A 21598-nucleotide genomic window follows, 5' to 3' on the forward strand; every position below is an offset into this window, starting at 1 on the left:
CAACATTTATCGACAAAGTTTGCTGTCTTCTATGTGCATGGTTCGTGGCTCCCCAAAGCAGTTATACCAGGAACATCAAAGATCACCGGTCAAACACCACCTTAACAAATACTATAATAACAAAAAGGCTTGAAATCTTGTAAGAATGTGACACAGAAACACAAAGGGAGCACCTGCTGTTGGAAAAATGGCATTGAGTTGCTCAACACAGCGTTGCCACAAACCTTTGATTTGTAAAACAACAAAACCCCCCAAACCCACAACATCCGTGGAACCGAATAAAGTGAAGGTCAATAAAATGAAGTATGCCTGTATGCTACTCTGAATCTTTCAATGTTTGTTAAAAACAAATACCTTAAATATTTCAAAAGCTATGTTAATACCAGTTTTAAAAATTGCCTTAAGAATATAAGAAATCTGCTAATAGTTACATATTACTGAGGACATTAATTTTTTACTCAGATGTTTTCAGAAAAAAAGACTCATTAATTATAATTTCTAGTGGTCTTTAGTTCTTTAATTAGCTATTAGTTCTATGAATATTTTCTAAGTATAATGATTTCCAAATAATTGATACAAAATAAATTGTTCCTTAAAGCCTCCTAACTTCATTTTTCAAATTTCATTTTTCCAAATGAGATGTACATACACATAAATAGATTTAAAATTAATCTTGATCTTGATGACTTGGTATCATAGATTGAATCCCATCCCTGATACTCAGAAAGTGAACTTATTTGGGAATTAATTAAGATGAAGCCATACTTAGAGGAAGGTGGGCCTTTACGCCAGTATGACTTGTGTCCTTATAAGAAAAGGGAAATTTGGACAGAGACACAGGAAAGGTGGCCATGTGAAGACTAAGGCAGAGATTGGAGTTCTGCTGTCACAAGGCAAGGAACACCTGGAGCTACCAGAAGCTAGAACTTCTCCCCCAGAGAGGCTTCAGAGGGAGCTGCCAACACCCTGACTTCAGACTGCTCATCCTCTAGAACCAGGAAAGAAGACATAGTTGTTTAAAGTCATCCAGTTCATGGTGCTTGTTACAGCCACCCTAGGAAATGAATACATTTGGCTGATACCAAGAGAAAATGCTTATCCCACTCCTGCCTTCTTTAATGCCTGGGTTTTACTTCAGATAGCAAGACTCACTATAAAAGGTGTACCTTGGCCGCACGCGGTGGCTCACGCCTGTAATCTCAGCACTTTGGGAGGCCGAGGTGAGTGGATCATGAGGTCAGGAGTTTGAGACCAGCCTGGCCAATACAGTGAAACCCCATCTCTACTAAAAATACAAAAATTAGCCGGGCGTCGTGGCATGCGCCTGTAGTCCCAGCTACTTGGAAGCCTGAGGCAGAAGAATCACTTCAACCAGGGAGGCGGAGGTTGCAGTGAGCCGATATAGTGCCACTGAACTCCAGCCTGGGTGACGGAGTGAGACTCAGTCTCAAAAAAAAAAAAAAGGTGTATCTTATGTCAGAGTATATCTACCTTGCTCTCAGGAAAGACTCTGCTTTAACATTAAAAAGCTCATGTTTCATGCTAGAGTATATTTAACCTAAGTCTTTCATGCTTATTGACATAAAAATACAAAAATCCAAATCTAGAAACTGGAAACTTCATAGGAAAAGAGGTTTGAATGTTGAATTTTTGAAAGATTACTCAGAAAATAAAGATACATTTAAATGAACAGGAAGAATCAACAATATTGAAGAAGAATAGGTAAATACAATACCTAAACTAAAATACAAAATGACCTGCCTATCTTTCTCATAAAGTTCAAGTAGCTATCTCTTTTATGTCTATCACATTTTTGTACCTTTAGACCATTTGCTAGAGAAAATAAGAAATATATTTCTAAAAGAAACTTCCTTACAGTAGCTAGTTGATCTCATAATCATATAGGTATCCCTTTTCTTTTCCTTTTCCCTTTTTTTTTTTTTTTTTTTTTTTAATTGAGACTGAGTCTCACTCTGTTGGCCAGCCTGGAGTGCAGTGGCATGATCTCGGCTCACTGCAGCCTCCACCTCCCAGGTTCCAGTGATTCTCCTGCCTCAGCCTCCCGAGTAGGTGAGATTACAGGCACGCACCACCACACCTGGCTAATTTTTGAATTTTCGGTCGAGATGGGGTTTCACCATGTTGGCCAGGCTAGTCTCAAACTCCTGATCTCAGGTGATCCACCTGCCTTGGCCTCCTGAAGTGCTAGAATTATAGGATTACCCTGCCCAAAATTCCCTTTGCTATCACAGGTCTAGTACATGGTGATGGCTTAAGGTAAGCATCTGTTAGTCTGACTCAATTCTATGCTCAAACCACAAAGACATCAGGCACCAAGGAGTTAACACAGGCACCAAGGAGTTAACACTCCTCGGAGTAGCCCATAGCCAGTAACTGATATAAATTGGTTGATAATTACCCCAGCTTCCTTACTCTTGCCCATAGGGGTAACCTGCTCATTTACATACTTTGTGTTGGTTACTTTCTCTTACTAGTTTCATTTTATTTTATTTTTAAAAATATTTTATTTATTTATTTATTCGAGACACAGTCTCACTCTGTCCCTAGGCTGGAGTGCAAGGGCGCGATCTCGGCTCACTGCAACCTCCGCCTCCAGGGTTCAAGCAATTCTCCTGCCTCAGCCTCCTGAGTAGCTCGGACTACAGGTGCCTGCCACCACGCCTGGCTAATTTTTGTATTTTCAGTACAGACAGGGTTTCACTACGTTGGCCAGGATGGTCTCAAACTCTTGACCTCGTGATCCGACCGCCTCGGCCTCCCAAAGTGCTGGGATTACAGGCATGAGCCACCGCGCCCGGCCTCTCTAACTAGTTTCAATTCCTTACTCTCTGATGTGTCTCCTGATATAGCTCCCAAAGAAACTACAGTCATGCAGTGCTTAATGATGAGGATACTGTTCTGAGAAATGTGTCTTCCAGCAATTTTCTCCTTGTGCAAACAATGCGGAGTATACTTTCACAAACCTAGATTGTACAGCCTACTAATATTCCTTAGGCTGTGGGGTATATGGTATAGCCTATTGCTCTTACAAACCTGTAGGGCATGTTATTGTGTTGAATACTGTAGGCAATTGTAACACAATGGTAAATATTTGTTTATCTAAACATAGAAAAGGTAGAGAAAAAATTTGACGTTATAATCTTATGAGACCACTATCGTATATATTTTTTGAGATGGAGTCTCACTGTGTCACTCAGGCTGGAGTGCAGTGGTACAATCTCTGCTCACTGCAACCTCTGCCTCCCAGGTTCAAGTGATTCTCCTGCCTCAGCCTCCTGAGTAGCTGGGATTACAGGCACCTACAACCACACTCAGCTAATTTTTGTATTTTTAGTAGGGACAGGGTTTCACCATGTTGGCTAGGCTGGTCTCAAACTCCTGATCTCAGGTGATCCACCCACCTCAGCCTCCCAAAGTGCTGGGATGATGGGCGTGAGCCACCATGCCTCGCCAGGGCACCGTTTCTTAAATGTTAAAGACAACTCAATCATATGTAAACTAAAAGCTTCAAAGTACATTTTGGAACATTTATTACAACGTTACTAATAATTATTCATTATAATGTGATAGAAAACACATTTGAATATTAAGAACAATGATGCATCTTTTCATTCCATAAAATATTAAAATGATCTGTTTACTTTAAGAGTGTATTAATTTAGTTAACCCCTCTGGAGAACCAGTTCTTTGTATAAATCACTTCTTCAAATCCATGAAACCTGTATGAGTCATTTTGCCAAATCCAGTAAGTTTTTCATCATAAACCACACTTTATTAACACTAAAACTTGAAGACCTACATAGGAATCATATAAACACTCATTATTACTGCTAACTACTGCTTGCTTAGAACCCCCTAAATAGCCTATCACCATGGTCCTTGGTTGTTTAAAAATAAAGTTTCTTAACAATTTTTTTTTAATAGAAATAACCCTTGGCTTCTAAAATTCCATAACAATATTAGATATATCATATGCATTATTTTAAAAATTTAATCAAGAAAAATAAACTCTTGAGTATCTAAAGAAGCTGTAAATTTTTACTTACATATTCAGGTTTTAGTTTTTTATCTCCTCCTCTCACAGCCACCTTTTCTAGTTTATCTATAATGGGCCCAATCATTTCCTCATCTTTAAGCTGAAGCTCTTCATGTATTATTTCTATATCTCGAATAGGATCTACACTTCCTTCAACATGTGTGATATCATCATCTTCAAAAGCACCTAAAATGAATTAAAGGGAAGCAATTCAATAAACAAATAATACAGAGGGTTTATTATGATTAGAGTGAAAGATTCCTAGAAGGTTAACAAATAAATATAATAAATAAATTACTCTGGCTTCTCAGCAAGTAGGACATAACATTTTTTCCCCATTTAGTAATAGTGAGGCTACTGGCAATAAAACAGTAGTTCAAGAGTCTCAATATTTCAAAAATTGATTTAAATAAATAAAATTATGGTCTTTACAAAAACAAAATTATGTTCTAGAACTATTGGCATTTCCAAGTTTGGTACATTAAAAGATACTGAATTCCAGGCATGAAAGATTGAAGTTCTAAACTGCACTATTAGGGTTTCCAAGGGAAACCAGATTTAGGGAGGGGGGTGTCTGAAATCATCTGGCAGACCTCTTCCCTGCTTCAATCTACTTTATCACTGTGGTTCTGACGGTGATTAGATAATGAACCACTCAGACACACAATTTACACAGCAGCTAATTTCATCGGCCTGATTTCAGGGTATGGTTTTTAGGGGGCTATCAAAGAAGCAGATGAAGGTGCATTTGTCATATATGAGTGACAACCATTCACACTCTCTGAACAAAATGATGCTGGCCCTTATTAGAAACACATGCTATTATCACATATTTAAAGTGCAGTTGAAGCCATAATTTCAAATTGCCAACGGGAAACATAAGGGTAAAACAACCAGATATTACTGAAGCATGTGTACTGACTTTATGCCCTTTTGAAGACATAATGTGGCAACATAATTCAACTGGGATTTACTCAAATTACCAGATAAAGAACAGTATCATAAAAAATGAACAAATACTAAGAAATATTACAAACAGAAAGCAATGATACATCCACCAAACAATATACACATTTATAAACAAATTAATTTCATTAAAATTACCAATTAGATTATAGTCCCCAAATGAGATGTTTTCAAACATAAAGTATCAATTATTTTAGACAGAGGAATCAAAGAAATCATGAGAGAGTTTGATTGACTTTGGTCAAGAGAAACAGTGAACACAGCTCATTCTTAAATACCAAAAACCAAGATACTCTTGTTACAAGTTATAAATTGTTTTAAAATATAATTTCCCAGAATTAAAAATAATTAAGTTGTATTGTAATGTGGATTATTCAGTAATAATAATAAAACATAAATATACTATTACAATTGAAGTATAGGTATGTAAAGTAGTATTTAAGTTTTTTGTGTACAAATAGTATACTATTTAATGTCAAATTCATATGAGCAAAATTAGCAGAAATGAGGAGTTACATTATGTTTTACTAATAAACAAAATAGACAGTGGTTTAGGTAAATTTTTTGAATCTTTGAAAATATGAAAGAAGTCTCCTTGAAAGCACAATATTATTTACTTCTTGTCAAGATTTAAGGCATCTTATGCAAATAGCACAATAAAGTAGGAAAATAAAAATGGAAGCTTCCTGGCAGTCAAGCAACACAATAACACTGTAAGTTACAGAAGTGACTAAGCTTTCTGTGACACTCAGAATGAAAAATATCCTACCTAGTTGTCTCTATGTAGGGTCCAATGACTAACCATAGTGATGTCCTCAACAACATCCCTACAGTAAATGCATTAGCAGGTTTTTAATGGCAATTCTTAACTACAATCCTCAATTTTAACGAAGTTGATAATAGAGAGAAACTTAGTAACTGCAATTCTTCTGAATGCAAAGAAAACAAAGCCCTCCGACGATCTAAACAAATCCAAAGAAAAAAACAGAATAAAGGAGGAAGGGGAAGAAATCATGTGACTATCTTGCAATTTTCAAATTATCTTTTAGGTTGGGTGTGGTGGCTCACACCTGTAATCTCAGCACTTTGGGTGGCCAAGGTGGGAGGATCACTTGAGCCCATGAGTCCAAGACCAGCCTGGGCAACAAGGCAAGATCCTGTCTCTACAAGAAAATTTTAAAAAAATATAGTTGGGCATGGTGGTGTGTGCCTATACTCTTGGCTACCGGAGAGGCTAAGGTAGGAGGACTGCTTCAGGTCAGGAGTTAGAGGCTGTAATGAGCCATGATCATGCCACTACAATCGAGCCTGGGCAACCGAGCAAGACCTTGCCGAGCAAAAACGACCCCCCCGCCAAAAAAAACCAAATTATTTTCTAGTTTGTACCTTACCTAGACTCTGCCAAGGACTAGCCTAGGAAATGAGTTATGACTGTATCATCACTAATCTATTCCCCCTACTATAAGAAAAAAATTCAAACCACAGACCTTATATACTCTGGTGGCACTGTTGCTCCCTTGCCCCAAGGTTAATATTATTATATTCATTTGTATTGTGAGGTGGTAACATACCATAAGTAGAATTTAAATTTATTTCTGAAAAAAAATTGTCAAATATTAAGATAAAAATTAAGTCAAGGGAACACTAAGGCTATCCTGTCAAATGGAATAGCCTAGAATGGGCCTAGAACAGCCATAAAATAAAAGCTTCCATAAAATTTGGTGGCCATTTGGGTAACTTCTCATTTCTTAGAGCTAAAAAATTGGAGATTCTTTTCCAAAGACATGCTTCTGGGTCAATCAACTTCATCATACACTTATGTCATAGCAATTTATTTTTTTGCATCTTGCCTTCTTTAGTACAAGATTTAGTGCTTAAGAATATAGTCTTTGAGACCTGGTATGGTGGCTCACACCAGTAATCCTAACACTTTGGGAGGCTGAGGCAGGAGGATCGCTTGAGCTCAGGAGTTTGACACCAGCCTAGGCAACATAGTGAGACCTCGTCTCTAAATAAAAAAATTAGCCATGCATGGTGGTGCACACCTGTGGTCTCAGCTACTTGGGGACCTGAGGTGGGAGGTCGAGGCTGCAGTGAGCTGTGATCATGCTGGGTGACAGAGTAAGACCCTGTTAAAAAAAAAAAACAAAAACTATATATATATATATATATATGATTCTATTATCAGCAAACCTATCTGAGTTCACGGACTCTATAATCAGATAGATTTACTGATCATAGAATCTTAGACAAATTACCTAACCTCTATAGATCTTATCTTCGCATCTTTAAAATGAGGATGCTTCTACCTCCCAGAGAATGGATATGATTAAATCAGATAATATATGTCAAGTGTTTAGCAGAGAGTCTAACACACAAAATTCTTTCAGTAACTGGGGAATATACCTTTTTTTTTAAATGTAGGAATTACTAATTTAGAAGAAATCCTCAGCAATATACTCAAAAAATTAATTTTGAGTGATATAGTTTCATGCTATTCAATTCATCTTGGAAAGGATTAAAATAAACAGAGTTTCTAGGTTTTTTTTTCCTAGAGCTGTGATTATGCTGGACGACAGAGTAAGACCTTGTTTAAAAAAAAAAGCTATATATATATAGCTATATATATATATGGAAGGCAGGGTGATAAGACTTATGATTTAAATAGTCCACTTTAGCTACTGTAAAAAGAAAAGATTCTAAGAGAGGAGGCAAGAGTGACTGCAGACAAAGTTAGGAGGTAGCTATAGTGGTGCCAATGAGCAATAACCAGACGAGTGGTACTCAAATAAGACTGTGGAGAAGAAAAGAAGCGTTTGTACTAAGACTATATTTTAGAGATAGGCTAGGATGAAAGGTCATGAATGAAGATATAAAATTGACAGTTATCAAATGTGTTTAAAGTAACAGATCTGAATGACCTCACCTAGAGAGAGCACTCCAACACTCAGATGTCTGAGATAGGAGAAGAACTTGGCAAGAGACTGAGAAGGACTAACCTAAGTCAGAGAAAAACTAGGAGTATGGTCTTATGAGAGTGAGGGAAAAAATATTTAAAGAAGGAAGGTGTATTCAACAGTCAGATACTATTTAGACATAAAGACATAAAATTTCTTATAACACAAGAGTCCAAAAGTGCTAAAGTTTAGCTTTTCTAAATTCACCGAGTTTTGAAACATTTTCTCTTTCTATAAGTGGACTAATTATATAAAGTAAGACACCCTAAGATTTCTCACAGTCTGTGAAAGTGATCCTATCAGTCAAGAAGGTGGCCTACTTAGAAATCATAGCCACTTTCAAAGACTCACATTCCAAATAAGATGGCATAAACACTGAAATAAAAAGTATACTTGACCAACTATAGGATGGTCAACCATCTGACACAGAATCACTGACACCACACATAACATCAAGAGCAGGAGAAGAAAACTATGCTCATACAAGCATTAAAATCAAGTCACACATTTTCAAATTGGGTGATTGAACAACAATAACAAAGGCCGAGCCCGGTGGCTCACGCCTGTAATCCCAGCATTTTGGGAGGCCAAGGTGGGCAGATCACCTGAGGTCAGGAGTTTGAGAGCAGCCTGACCAACATGGAGAAACTCCATCTCTACTAAAAATACAAAACTAGCCAGGCATGGTGGTGCATGCCTGTAATCACCAGCTACTCAGGAGGCTGAGGCAGGAGAATTGCTTGAACCCAGGAGGCAGAGGTTGTGGTGAGCTGAGATCGTGCCACTGCACTCCAGCCTGAGCAACAAGAGCGAAACTCCGTCTCAAAAAAATGAAAAAAAAAAAAAAAGGAAAGAAAAGAAAAAAAGAATCAAGTCTACAAAAGGCTTCAGAATTCTCTCTTATGGCCTAAAGGATCATTTAAGAACCTATCTTTTGTATCTTTTGTTTAAAAAAAAAAAAAAAAAATCCGTACCTGAGGTTCAGTAATTTCTTCTGTATTATTTCTTTTTCTTTCAAACTCAAAATGAAATTTAGTCTATTTGAAATAGCACATACACTATATGATCACATTTGTATACAGTCATTTCTCTCTCTTAATGGCACCGACCAAATGCTAATGAGAATTTCTGAGAAGTGAGCTACTGAGTAATTTTTAAAAACTTCTTTATCAGTTTTGTCTCATTTAAACTTTTTATAATAAACATGCATTGTTTATACAAAACAATGTTTTGTATTGTTTATTTATTTATTTTTGAGAAAGAGTCTTGCTCTGTTGCTCAGGCTGGAGGGCAGCGGTGGGATCTCAGCTCACTGCTACCTCCACCTCCTAGGTTCAAGCAATTCTAGTGCCTCAGCCTCCTGAATAGCTGGGATTTCAGGTGCGTGCCACCATGTGTGGCTAACTTTTTTGTACTTTTAGTAGAGATGGGGTTTTGCCATGTTGGCCAGGCTGGTCTCAAATCCTGGCCTCAAGTGATCTGCCTGCCTGGTCTTTTTAAGTCACTTCTTAAAAAACACAATAGGCCAGGCATGGTGGCTCATGCCTGTAATCCTAGCACTTTGCGAGGTCAAGGGCAGATCACCTTGAGGTCTGGAGTTCTGGACCAGCTTGGCCAACATGGTGAAACCCCATCTCTACTAAAAATACAAAAAATTAGCCAGGCGTGGTGGCATGCGCCTGTGGTCCCAGCTACTTGGGGGCTGAGGCAGGAGAACTGCTTGAACCTGGGAAGTGGAGGCTGCAGTGAACCGAGATGGCGCCACTGCACTCCAGCCTGAGCGACAAGAGTGAGACTATGTCTCAAATAAACAAAACAAAACAAAACAAAAAACACAACAAACAAGTTTAATTTGCACAAGGAGAAATACATAATGGGTAACTAAAACGTTAACTATGGCAAACCCTCATTTAAAAAACTATTTGTTATAGAAAAAAAATTAACCTTAATAGGCTTAAGCCAGATTCTATTACAGAGATTTCTCACCCAGCAATCCTACAGTGTTTCCTTTCACAGCAAAGTACTCTTTTCAAACCTTCTTGACTTCTCTCAAATTTCTAGTGCTTTCCAGTTCTCCCCTGCTACCTTAACCTTCCCCGCTTCACAGGGAAATGCATGTCATTTCTGGAGAGCCAACCCCCTTTTTGTTGTTATCTAACTAACCTTTCCTTCTCTCCAGCAGTAAAATGGACAACACCACTCCTTCTACTATTTCTAGTAAATCTCTCTCCCATCTCTGTGCTGGATATGAGCCCCTCCCAAGGAAGTTTGCTCCATAGACTGTTCCTTCTATTTCCTCAGACCTCAATCTATTACACCTCTCTCCTGTATTTGTATCTCCTCCATTTCCACTAATACTTGCTCATCAACATTTAAGCATGCTTAAGATTCTGCATTAAATCAATCATGTCATTCACCCTGGACATTAATTTCCCCTCTAGTTATTACTTTCATTCCTCCAGTTCAGAGCTAAGCTTCTTGAAGGAGCTGTCTACATCTGCTCTCTCTACTTTTTTCCCCTATTTACAACTCAACCCACTATAGTCTGGCATATGCCACCACCAAGCTAACAAACTGATCTTAGAAAGGACATCAGTGATTTGCCTTAATGATTTAAAATCTAACAGCCATTCTTTAGGAATCTTGAATGACCACTCAGTAGCACCTAACTTTAGAGCACTGAAATAGTAGTCTCTTTCATTGCTTCTTTCTAACTGCATTCTCCTGATATTCTTCTTCTATTTTCTCTGGTCATTTCTTTTCTTGTTATAACTTACCCATAAATGCTGATGTCTTTCTTAGCTCTCTTCTCTTATCCCTCTATTACACTCTCACTAACAGAATCTCCAACTCAGAACTCCCCTGAGTGGCTCCAGTATACTCTGAGGCAGTATCAAATGAAATGAACCAAAAAATATTTTTAGTTAGTTATATAAACTGTTTCTAATATAAAATCTATTCACTAAGGGAATAAATGCAAAATGTCAATGCTTACTCTAAAATTGTGACTTTTCTAATTTCTGTACCTCCCTTACTGAGGTCCATTCAAAATACATATTTACGTGGTGAGATACATTTCACTATTCCTATGGTACTGGACATTCTGCATGCTACTTATTTATTGGTATGATTTGGCAGAAATGATGAGTTGGCTCTTTTCAATGATTATAAATGAAGTGAAGATTAATCAGTTTACTCATTCACTCAAGGCCTGTTCTTACTCCATAAAGATGTGAGTAAAAAGGATAAATCTATACTCTGTTTAGGATGCTGAATCTAACCTGAAGGACTTCAGAAACAAAAATATACTTTGGAAATTCAGCACTTCAGTGAACTGCTTTCCTATAGTACTACTTAAACTTGGGTTGTATTCAGTTTTTAGAAGTAAAGAATCCCTAGAGAGACATAGAAATATATGATGTATTGAAGAGTACAGGCTTCACAGCAATACTTATAAACCATCTGTCATAGAAAACCTGGGCTATAGTTTCAGCGCATTCCCCGAAAGTTCATGTGTTGGAAACTCAATGCAGCAGTGTTGAGAAGTGGAATCTCTGGGAGGTGACTGGGTCATGAGGGCTCTGCCCCTAGAATGGATTAAGCCATTCATGGGTTTTTGGGTTATCAAGGGAGTAGGCTATTTATCACCAGAGTGGGTTTGTTATAAAAAGTTTGCCCATTTCTTATGAGGTCCACCACCATATGGTGGCCTGAGCTGTGCTGCCTTGGGACTCTACAGAAAGTCCCCACTAGCAAGAAGGCCCTCACCAGCTGTAGCCTGCTGACCTTGTACTTTCCAGACTACATGATTGTAAGAAATATGTTTCTTTACTTTATAAATTACTCAGTCTCAGGTATTCAGTTACAGCAAGAGAAAACAGATAAGCTACTTTGAGATTCCAAATAGCATGTCTAGAGTTTTCTTGGGAATAAGAGGGTATGTAATCAAAATAGACCTATTTGACTTATGCTTTTCCCATACTCTACCACTATACAATACAGAGGTAAAGAATTCCTTGGCATGTAAACCACTGCATAAACTGCCACCCTCTCAACACATATGCAAACTATAATATGCCTTGTTAAATATAAGTTTTCCAATTGGAGAAAGACTCCTTATATATCCAACAATGTGCTAAGTCTGTGAGAATTAAAAACAAAAATAAGAGGATCTTGATCTCAGTAACTGGATAATCTGGTGAGGAAACAAATCTAACCTATTAAAAAGGAAGAGCAATATTCACCAGCAGACTTTAAATATAAGCATAATTAATAACAGGTAATCAGTAAGGCCTTTAAAAATAGGAAAAATTGAATAGGTTAAGAAGATGAAGAAAGGCATGACAAGCAACAGGAGAAAGCATCAGCTAAAAACTAAAATTTGAAATGACCAAAGCTTACTGGAGAGCTGATCACAGTGAGAAATTGTGCTGAAGAGTAGAAAATGATAAAAGGTGGGCATAGAGGATAGGGAGGTCCAAATATCAGGATAAGTCTGGAGCTCATCTACTAGCCAATAGGGAGCCAATAAGGAGTCTTACATTAATGAGTAATATAGAAAGCAGCAGTTTAGAAAGACTAACCAGAAGTAAAGAACCAGCTAAAAGGGAATCACTGTTCTTCACATATGATCAGAAGAATGGCATTAGAAATCTGATGGGACACACGAAAACAGGATGAACGTGCAAATTAACTCAAGAAAATGACGTCAACCAGATAACCACTTTTCTAAAATGCAAACTACAGATAAAGAGAAATAAAATTATTACACAAATATATGGTAATATTAAATCACAGCACCAAAACAAACTACATGCTACATTATTTTACACTGCTTTCCAGTTTGTCCTATGTGTTAACAGTAAATGTTTTGAGTGTTTATATTCTAATCCAGAGTCCCGCTAGTTTATAGTCTAATCATTCGGAGGTTAGGGGCCAGATTCCTAAATCAATAGAAGATCAATTATTAAATACAATGTTAGAAATCAAGACAAGAATATCCTGCTAAAAAAACCTTTACCTTTTCAAATTTCCAATCCATTCTTCAAAACAAAGTATCACCTTATGTCAGAAGTCTGGTTCCCAACTTCCTTACAGTTCTCTAACTCATTAATATTTAAAGAGAAGGGAGACAGCTAAACATGCATTGGCAATTCCTTTAATATCTATAGTTTTACTAATAAACACTGGAAAATACAAACTCCTATTTATTTTCCATAAATGACATGACAAAAATTCTTTATTGCACTGGAGTGGAAGTGGGGATGTGAACAGGGGTTGGGGGGAGAAGAGGTATAAAAGCTAATTATTGCACACTCCAAATGCTCTGATTTGAAAATATAGTTTAAGCCCTGGTTTTGCAGAAACACTGCAAAACTCTAGTCTTAATCTCGATAAAGCTCCTTAACATCTTGGCAACAAAAGCAATTTGAGCAAAACCATAATCTAATCTATAGCTTAACCTAAAGCTTGTAATATGTATCTTTGCATTAAGTAAGGTGTGTAGTTTTAATCACTTTCCTTAAGTTAGAAAGTGGGACCCAGCACAGTGGCTCATGCCTGTAATCCCAGCACTTTGGGAGGCCTAAGCGGGCAGATCACCTAAGGTCAGGAGTTCGAGACCAGCCTGGCCAACACAGTGAAACCCTGTCTTTACTAAAAATACAAAATTCGCTGGGCGTGGTGGTGCCTGTAGTCCCAGCTACTCAGGAGGCTGAGGCAGGAGAACTGTTTGAACCTGGGGAGGTGGAGGTTGCAGTGAGGGGAGATTGCACCACTGCACTCCAGCCTGGGTGACAGAGTAAGATTTCGTCTCAAAAAGTAAAAATAAAAAAGTTAAAAAGTGGGAGAAGAGCATCTCAATTTATTATATTCACTTCAAAAATCAATTTGCCTTTCTTAACAGTATCAGGGAAGAAGGCAAATTTTGGCATACACAAAATAACTAACAGTACATTCCACTAACAATATTCCACTCAAAAAGAGGTAGGTTTACATTTCTAGCCTTTAGAGTTTGAAACAAATGAAGAGAGTTGTATTAATCAGTGAATGTATTTTTAGATCTCTGGAGAAATAAAATATTTTGTAAATATATAAAAATGGAAATAATTGGTCTAGTATGTAAAGTGTTAATTACTTGATTCAAAAGCATAATGGAATAGTAAAACTGGAGTTGGTGGGTTGTGCTGATTTACAATAAGAAATCAATCAAAAGTAATCTCTAAAGTCTTTAATATTTGTTTTCCAGAGAAAAGTCTATTAAAATAGATATAACAAAGGCCATAAAATAATCCAGTCTGTGCTACAGTCTAATTGTTTAATGCTGGAATAAAAAACAAAACTACAAGTAGCCAGAAGAATTTGCTTTTGCTCTGCTTGTCTCCCCTCTCCTCTTCCTTCCTCCTCTCTCATTACAGGAAACAGCTCTAAAACTGAATCTAGACCAAGAGGAATAAAACTACCATCCCTTTGACATACTCAAAAATTGATTAAGTTTTTGAAAAGCTTAGTAAAAAGGCATATGTAGCTGACTTTGAGGGACTAGTCTAAAATTAAAGAAATTATAAATGATTCCTACAGGACTTTTACACAAAGTAAACTTATATGGGAGCAATCAAGCAAAGCTGTAAGTAAATATAATTCCAAATCTTGAGACAAACAGATATTTAGCATAGGAGAGAATAATAAAGTGGGTCAATTCATTTCTGAGAAATCTTAAAAATTGTTATTTTCTTCTAATTTTTAGAGCTCTCTTAAATTAAAAATAATATACTTTTAAGCAGTGAAAAACAACATTGAATAGTAAGGATGAGATAAAGAGAAAAAAAGCAGGTAGAAAGACATGAAAAACGTTAAAATTGGAGCTTATATTTAATATAGTAGCAATCAAAAAAATCTTCTGGTTGTGACTGACAAGAAGCAACACATTACAATATTATACAGTGTAATTCTTCTAAATGTACAGAACACCAGAAAATTCTGCCTAACAGTTACTGGTATTATACTTATATTGTAGATAATTAGACATCCGCACCATTAAAGAATCCTTAAAGTCACTTAAAAGTTATGAATTATAACCCAGAGTCAACACCTGTACTTAATTATATTCAATTGCTCAAGGGTTTTAAATTTTTAGTTGCTGCAACATAGCAACTCTTTTCAAAGAAGTAGGCAAAAAAGAAGTATCTTAATGAGAACTAGCATTCGGCTTTAAACAAGATTTTCACTTCTTATTCCTTATTATATAACAAATACTTTAAATATGTAAAAGGCAAAATTAACCAATGTTATTTAGTTTTTGTTTTGAGATGGGGTCTTGCTCTGTCGCCAGGCTGGAGTGCAGTGGCACAATCACGACTCATTGCAGCCTTGATCTCCTGGCCTTAAGCTATCCTACTGCCTCAGCCTCCTGAGTAGGTGGAACTACAAGGGCCTGCCACTGAGTCTGGCTAATTTTTTTTGTTTGTTTTCAGTAGAAATGAGGTCTTGTTATCTTGCCCAAGCTGGTCTTGAACAGTTGGGTGGAAGTAATCCTCCCGCCTCAGCTGCCCAAAGTGCTGGGATTACACGTGAGCCGCTGCGCTCAGCCAATCAATGCTATTTTGAATTAATATTGAGATTCTGCCCTACTTCCAATATTGAGCTGACTGTTTCTGTTGTATTTACCCTTTGCAATAGCCGGCTCTCTATTTTCTTAACTTACAAAACATCACTCAGCCTTCTGCCTGCAGAAATAGCCCTGTATAAACTGACCTTGCCCTCACCCTTCCAACCTTACCATCACCACTCTCCAGAAATCCTCAGCTCAGGCCAAACTCGTGCTGACTCATGAAGGCCAGAAAGTTCCTCATGTTTAACTATCACTGTATTTTTTCCCACTGCCTTTTTTGGGCCTCAAAGATAAATAAATATCCTTTCTTTCTATTACAAATTACATCCGTCCTTAAAATGTATAGTTTAGTTTCCCTTCATTTACAAGGCAATTCTAGAGGAATTCAGGTCTAAGAGATCTCTACCATACCTGAGTCACAGAGGAGTTGTAGAGACTTGTTTGGAATAAAGTACAGCAAAACTGGTGGTTACATATTTTACCTTAAATATGGCTTCTGAGAAAATCCCATTTTTACACCTTTCCAAGGAGTCATATTACAAGGAGGAAAAAAATGCAAACACAGAAATTAACAAAAACTAGAATTCTGTCTGTATTAGCAATACTGTAAGTTATGGATAAAGGGGACATGTGAACCATTCATTATTCAAGAAATAAACTAAACAGCAAATCAGAGCTTTAATTTTTGTAATGTTGGTGCCCACAAGACCCCATTTTCAATCAAACTAAATTACTCTCAATGCTTTCATTTCTCATCTTCCATGCTGTTACTCGTCCCTCTGCTTGGACTATTCTTCCTCCTCACTTTTGCCTTTCAAAAAAACTTACATATCTTTCATGGCCTTAATGAAATGTCACTGAATGGTATCTCCATAGCAATACGCCTTCTCTAACCATACCCTCTATTTGAACTGCCACTATCTATTCTATTCATCTGACCACTACCCATTCTAACATCTAGTATTAGAATATATGATTCTATGCCTAGTTACCTAAGCTTGGGGATTATGTGTATCTTAAATGTCTTTCTACTTCCCACCAGTGCCCTGATCAGAGCTGATGCACAACAGGCCCAAAAAAGGGGTGAACAAAAATACAAGTGAAGACATGACTGAAGGAAGAATCAATGAATGAATGAATGCCTCAAGCAGTTATTGGCACTTAGAATGAAAAATTGTTAGAGGGAAACTACAGATTCTAGATGAAGCTAAACATGCAGCACAACAGAAAAAGATCAATTTCACAGCACACAATAAGACATTTAGTGAGCATTTCAAAGAAACGAGTGCTAAGCATATCAATCACAAAAATTACTAGAGAAGCAAAGCATAAAACATGGCAAACTACACACTGCAATAGAAGACACAAGAAATTTCTTATCTCTTCATCCCTGAATTGCTTAACTATTAGTGAAGGACAGACAATTATCTTCTGAAGACTTCTGGGGTGTTTGCATTGGATTACATATTTTAGTTAATACAAACAATTGTTTGAATGTATAAGTCAAACTAAGAAGTGGGAACACATACCTACATACTATAACTAAGACCAATGAATGTAGCAATAAAAAAGGAGAAAAGAGAGAGAGAAGGGATGGATCAGCATGAATCAGGATTAAGGAGGGAAGGCCGGCATGCAGACGAGGCCTTTCAGGGACAGACATTTGCAAAGGGAAGCAGAGAGTAAAGAAGACATTCCAGCAGGATGGAAGTATAACAGAAGTGATTAAGGGCACATACTCTGGAATCAGAACATCTGGATTCAAATCTGGATTTCAGACTGACTGATTAGTTGTTGGATGAATTTCTCCATGCCTTAGTTTCCTCTGTAAAATGTACACAATAACAGCATCTACCTCCTAAGATCATTTTATAACCTTTATTCATAATATCAATTGATTTTGACTTCTATCTAATTTTTCTAAGATACAGACGGGAGAATATAGGAATGTAAGAGGGATGACTCACCAAGAACACCTAGTGTTATAATAGGAAGATGATGGTTTGACTAAATCCACATTACACAATAGAGATCACATCTTAGGTCCAAATGAAAAGTACTGTGATGGTAGATGCCCTGAAACCAGATAATATACCTCACAAAATATACCGTTAAATGCATTAACACACAGTTCTAAAATGAGAATAGAAACATGGAAGAAAGGATAAGACCTAGGGAGATGAAGGATAAGCAAGCAACCACGTCCTTTGGGAGCAGACTGTGTAAGGGAGGCCACTGCATCCCCAGTACTTTTCTGATGTAACCCACCCCAACTGGCCCAACAAAATGGGTACGATCTACCTGAGATCTTTCTAGAATTTCTACTGCAATCTTATAAAGTCCTAGTCAGTCTACAAGATCTAGTCCTCAACAGTTAAGCTAGAGCTATCACCACCAGGTGGTGCCAAATCAAAGCCAGTATCAGAATGGATTTGGATGGGCCAGGACCTTGTGACACCCCTTATACCCCTGTGGTCAGCTGTGCAGGTTCATCCTGTCATTTAATTCACCTAGAAATAAAGTGATTCCATATTTTATGCAAATGAAACTTTTGGACCCACACAACACGTTATGGTAGAGAAGGGGTGGTTATTGTATTCTATTCTTGGTGAAGGACAGGCAGTACAACCGGGCTGTTTTAAGACTAGTTACAAATGAATACATTTAAAAAATTTCTTTCCTGTTTTATGCCATATTTCATTAATATAAACTCAGATACAGTCTTGAAAGTAATCAGGAAATCATAAATAAGAATGCAGTATACAAAAAGTTCTGACATCATCAAGACTTTAGTTAAATATGAATACATTTAATGCATCAAGGCTCTTACTAAGAAGCCATGATCTTTACCCCATGATTTTCCACAAAAGTGAAAGGATATTATCATTGATCCTCCTGCAAAAAGTTCAGTGATCCCATTAGCTCTTTTATCTATAGAACTATTTTGTCTTTAGAGCAAAAAACAGGGGGACTATTGTAATAGAGAAATCGCTCCACCTATTTACCCCCCAATGGAAAATCAGAACAACAAAAAAACTATGAATATTTATGGAAAGTCCTCTAAGAATCACCTCAAATTTTCCAGTAAAAGACTTCATGGCAAACTTATTCCCCTCCATTTCCATCTAATCCCCCCACCATGGGATTTTAGCACTGCTAATATGTTATACCTGTCAAGATCTGATGACTGTATGTTATGTATTCATCTGAACAGAACCACTACACTTAGTTACAGGCTATCATCAACCAATTCATTCTCTTGCTAAAATCAAGTCATCCAATTACTCCTTGACTAATCAAGGCTGTTTTGGCTTTTTCTTTTTTCAAAAGGTACTCAACAGCATAAACAGTTCACTTACAAGAAATGGAAAGGGGCTAATCAGCAGAATTATTGTTTTGCTGCTACAATTTGCAGTATTTAAATTTAGTTGCTGATTGGACTGAAAGTTTTATGATATAGCATATGAAACTAGTTTAATACAACTGTGAAGCTGTGTAGCTGTATTGTCTTGCCACGGCTATACTGGTCTACTTTGCAGGACAAATAAGTGACTACTTTCTTTAAAATAAGGATATTTAAAAATAATAAGTTTTAGTGTACTTTCCCACATACACTGGTTTTATAAACAAAGTACACAGCTATTAATTCCCCAGTATTGTTTTTTAAAGTTAGCAACACCACACACATGTGTGTTACATGTGTACAAAAAAAACCCACAACTGCTTTGGTTTTTCATCTACATTTATTTTGGATTTTAAGCAATAATAAACTAAGGACAGAATTATTATTTAAGAAAATAAGACATCTAAATGTTTACATACATGTTACCACTTATATAATAAATAAAATGATTAACACTACATTTCTAAAATGGGAAGAATTACAATTATAATAATAATTATGGGTGCCCATAAAGTTATTATCCATCAGTATTGCTATTCTTATCTATATAAAATGTGTGAGAGAACTTCTAACAGAATGACTAATGTTGGAATACCAGACTAAAGCCTTGAGTTGTATTTATTTTATATTTATGTTATGCACATATTTATTACAAAGTATTTAAAGAACAATGTTTTTATATGTCACCCCTTGATTAAAATCTTCAGAAAATTTTGAAAAGAGATGGGATCCAGTCTTGAGACTGAGATTTATTTACTTCATTAAATACAGCGATATATTAACCAAAATAATAAGTTTTACTTCATAGGAGAAAATAAATGTACAAAATGCCATTATATTAAAATGAATAATTTAACTTTTTAAAACCTTAAACCATAAATAAATTCTTTATACCTTGGAATAACAGTATACATTAACCATTGACAAGAACATACATCTTAGAAAATATACAAATAGGATTAAAACAATTTCTGAATTTTTTATACATGTGCACATACAAGTAACATTTCATAGAAGTAATCCTCCATAGGCTTATATTTTGCATACTAAAACCTATCTGGAAATGAAATTCTATACAAAATTGTAAAACTATACTTCCAGTAAATGTCTGATAGGGTTATTCAACATATAAACATTTCAGAAAAGTCTTGATTTCAGAAATGCTTTAACAAGGCATATAAATGCCAGTACATTTCAAAAAATTATTCTCAATTTTTAAAAAATTGCTACCTTTTAATAATATTTTTGAAAAAAGAATCAATCTGGTTATGCTGAGATTCAAAAAAGCAAATAAATTAAAAACCAAAATAAATGAACAGAGAACTAATATTCTTTAAAGATGAATACTTCTCAGAGTAGGCACACCTGCCAATATATTAAAAATAAGTAAAATCAACTACAAAAGTAATAAATCAAATGCCATGGTAGACTTGACTTCTCGAGACAGCATTTTCAAGCCGTCTTTGTGGCTTTGTTTGGCGCCATGGTCCTTTAAGTTTTGTCTTCATAAAGCCCTAACTAGTTGTAATCATTTGCAGCCTAATTGTGGACATTTATCTGCTTTTCTTATGCATAGAACATAGCTATTAAAGCTGAATGGTGATGGTGTGAAGTATAGGTTAAATTGGGTGAAATTAAAGCAAATTACTCCGGGATGTGGAAATCTGAAAATAGAAACCACCAATGATTTGCAACCCTCTTGATGATCAGCTTCACAGAACCCTAAACGACAAGAAAACTTACATATTTTAAAGTTAACTAGGTTTTTAAAAATAATATGTATAAATGTATTTTTAACTACAGCACCTCTTGGTAATGGTGGAAAGATTATTTGTTTAACTCAGCTGCAATGTTAAAAAGGTGGGTTTCTATTTTAAATAGTGCAGTTTATTTTTTAAATAAGATTTCCATTTCTTCATATAAATTTTTACCTATAAGAATGCATCCAACTATATCACATACACAGTTAATACAATGCCATATAATATTTTGCTAGCTAAGTTTTAATCCTGAATAAAAGTATAATATAAGAGACAACACAAGTAATAGTAACAAAAGCAAACTAACAATGTAAACATAAATGTATTATATGCCTATAACTTACATAGGCCTACTTATACACATGCTGTATATAAATATGCATGTGACTAGCATAAAGAAAAATACACAGTGGCCTAGAAATAAATGCAAAACAGTAAAATATAAGAACTTTATTTTCATTTATCTAAAACCTTACTGCTTGACTAACAGATTTGGATAAAGACAATAAAAACATACATTGACCAGGAGCAGTGGTTCACGCCTATAATTACCCAGGTATGGCAGCACACACCTGTGGTCCTGGCTACTTGGAAGACTGAGACGGGATGACTGCTTTAGCCCAAGTGTTCAAGGCTGCAGTGAGCTATGATGGCACCACTGCACTCCAGCCTGGGTGACGGATTAAGACTTTGTCTCTTTAAAAAAAAAAAAATACACACACACACACACACACACACACACACAGACAGATAGACAGACACACATACATACATTTGCACCCTGCATATTCTCTTAATCAACCAAAGTAGTTGAAAAAATGTACTAGACCACATCTATAAACTTTA

The 21598-nt window shown here is 36.3% G+C and overlaps 1 protein-coding gene across 3 annotated transcripts in view; it reads right to left on the reverse strand.

The window, feature by feature from the left end:
- Nucleotides 1-21598, reverse strand: part of OLA1 (Obg like ATPase 1) — a 171481-nt gene that overhangs the window by 62767 nt on the left and 87116 nt on the right. For all 3 annotated transcript variants that reach the window (XM_025404193.1, XM_025404192.1, XM_025404191.1), the window contains one exon: nucleotides 4068-4243. In XM_025404193.1, the coding sequence (XP_025259978.1) occupies nucleotides 4068-4243 (176 nt within the window). The remainder of the gene's footprint in view (nucleotides 1-4067; nucleotides 4244-21598) is intronic.

Source organism: Theropithecus gelada, chromosome 12 (assembly GCF_003255815.1).
Source record: "Theropithecus gelada isolate Dixy chromosome 12, Tgel_1.0, whole genome shotgun sequence".
Lineage (NCBI taxonomy): Eukaryota > Metazoa > Chordata > Mammalia > Primates > Cercopithecidae > Theropithecus > Theropithecus gelada.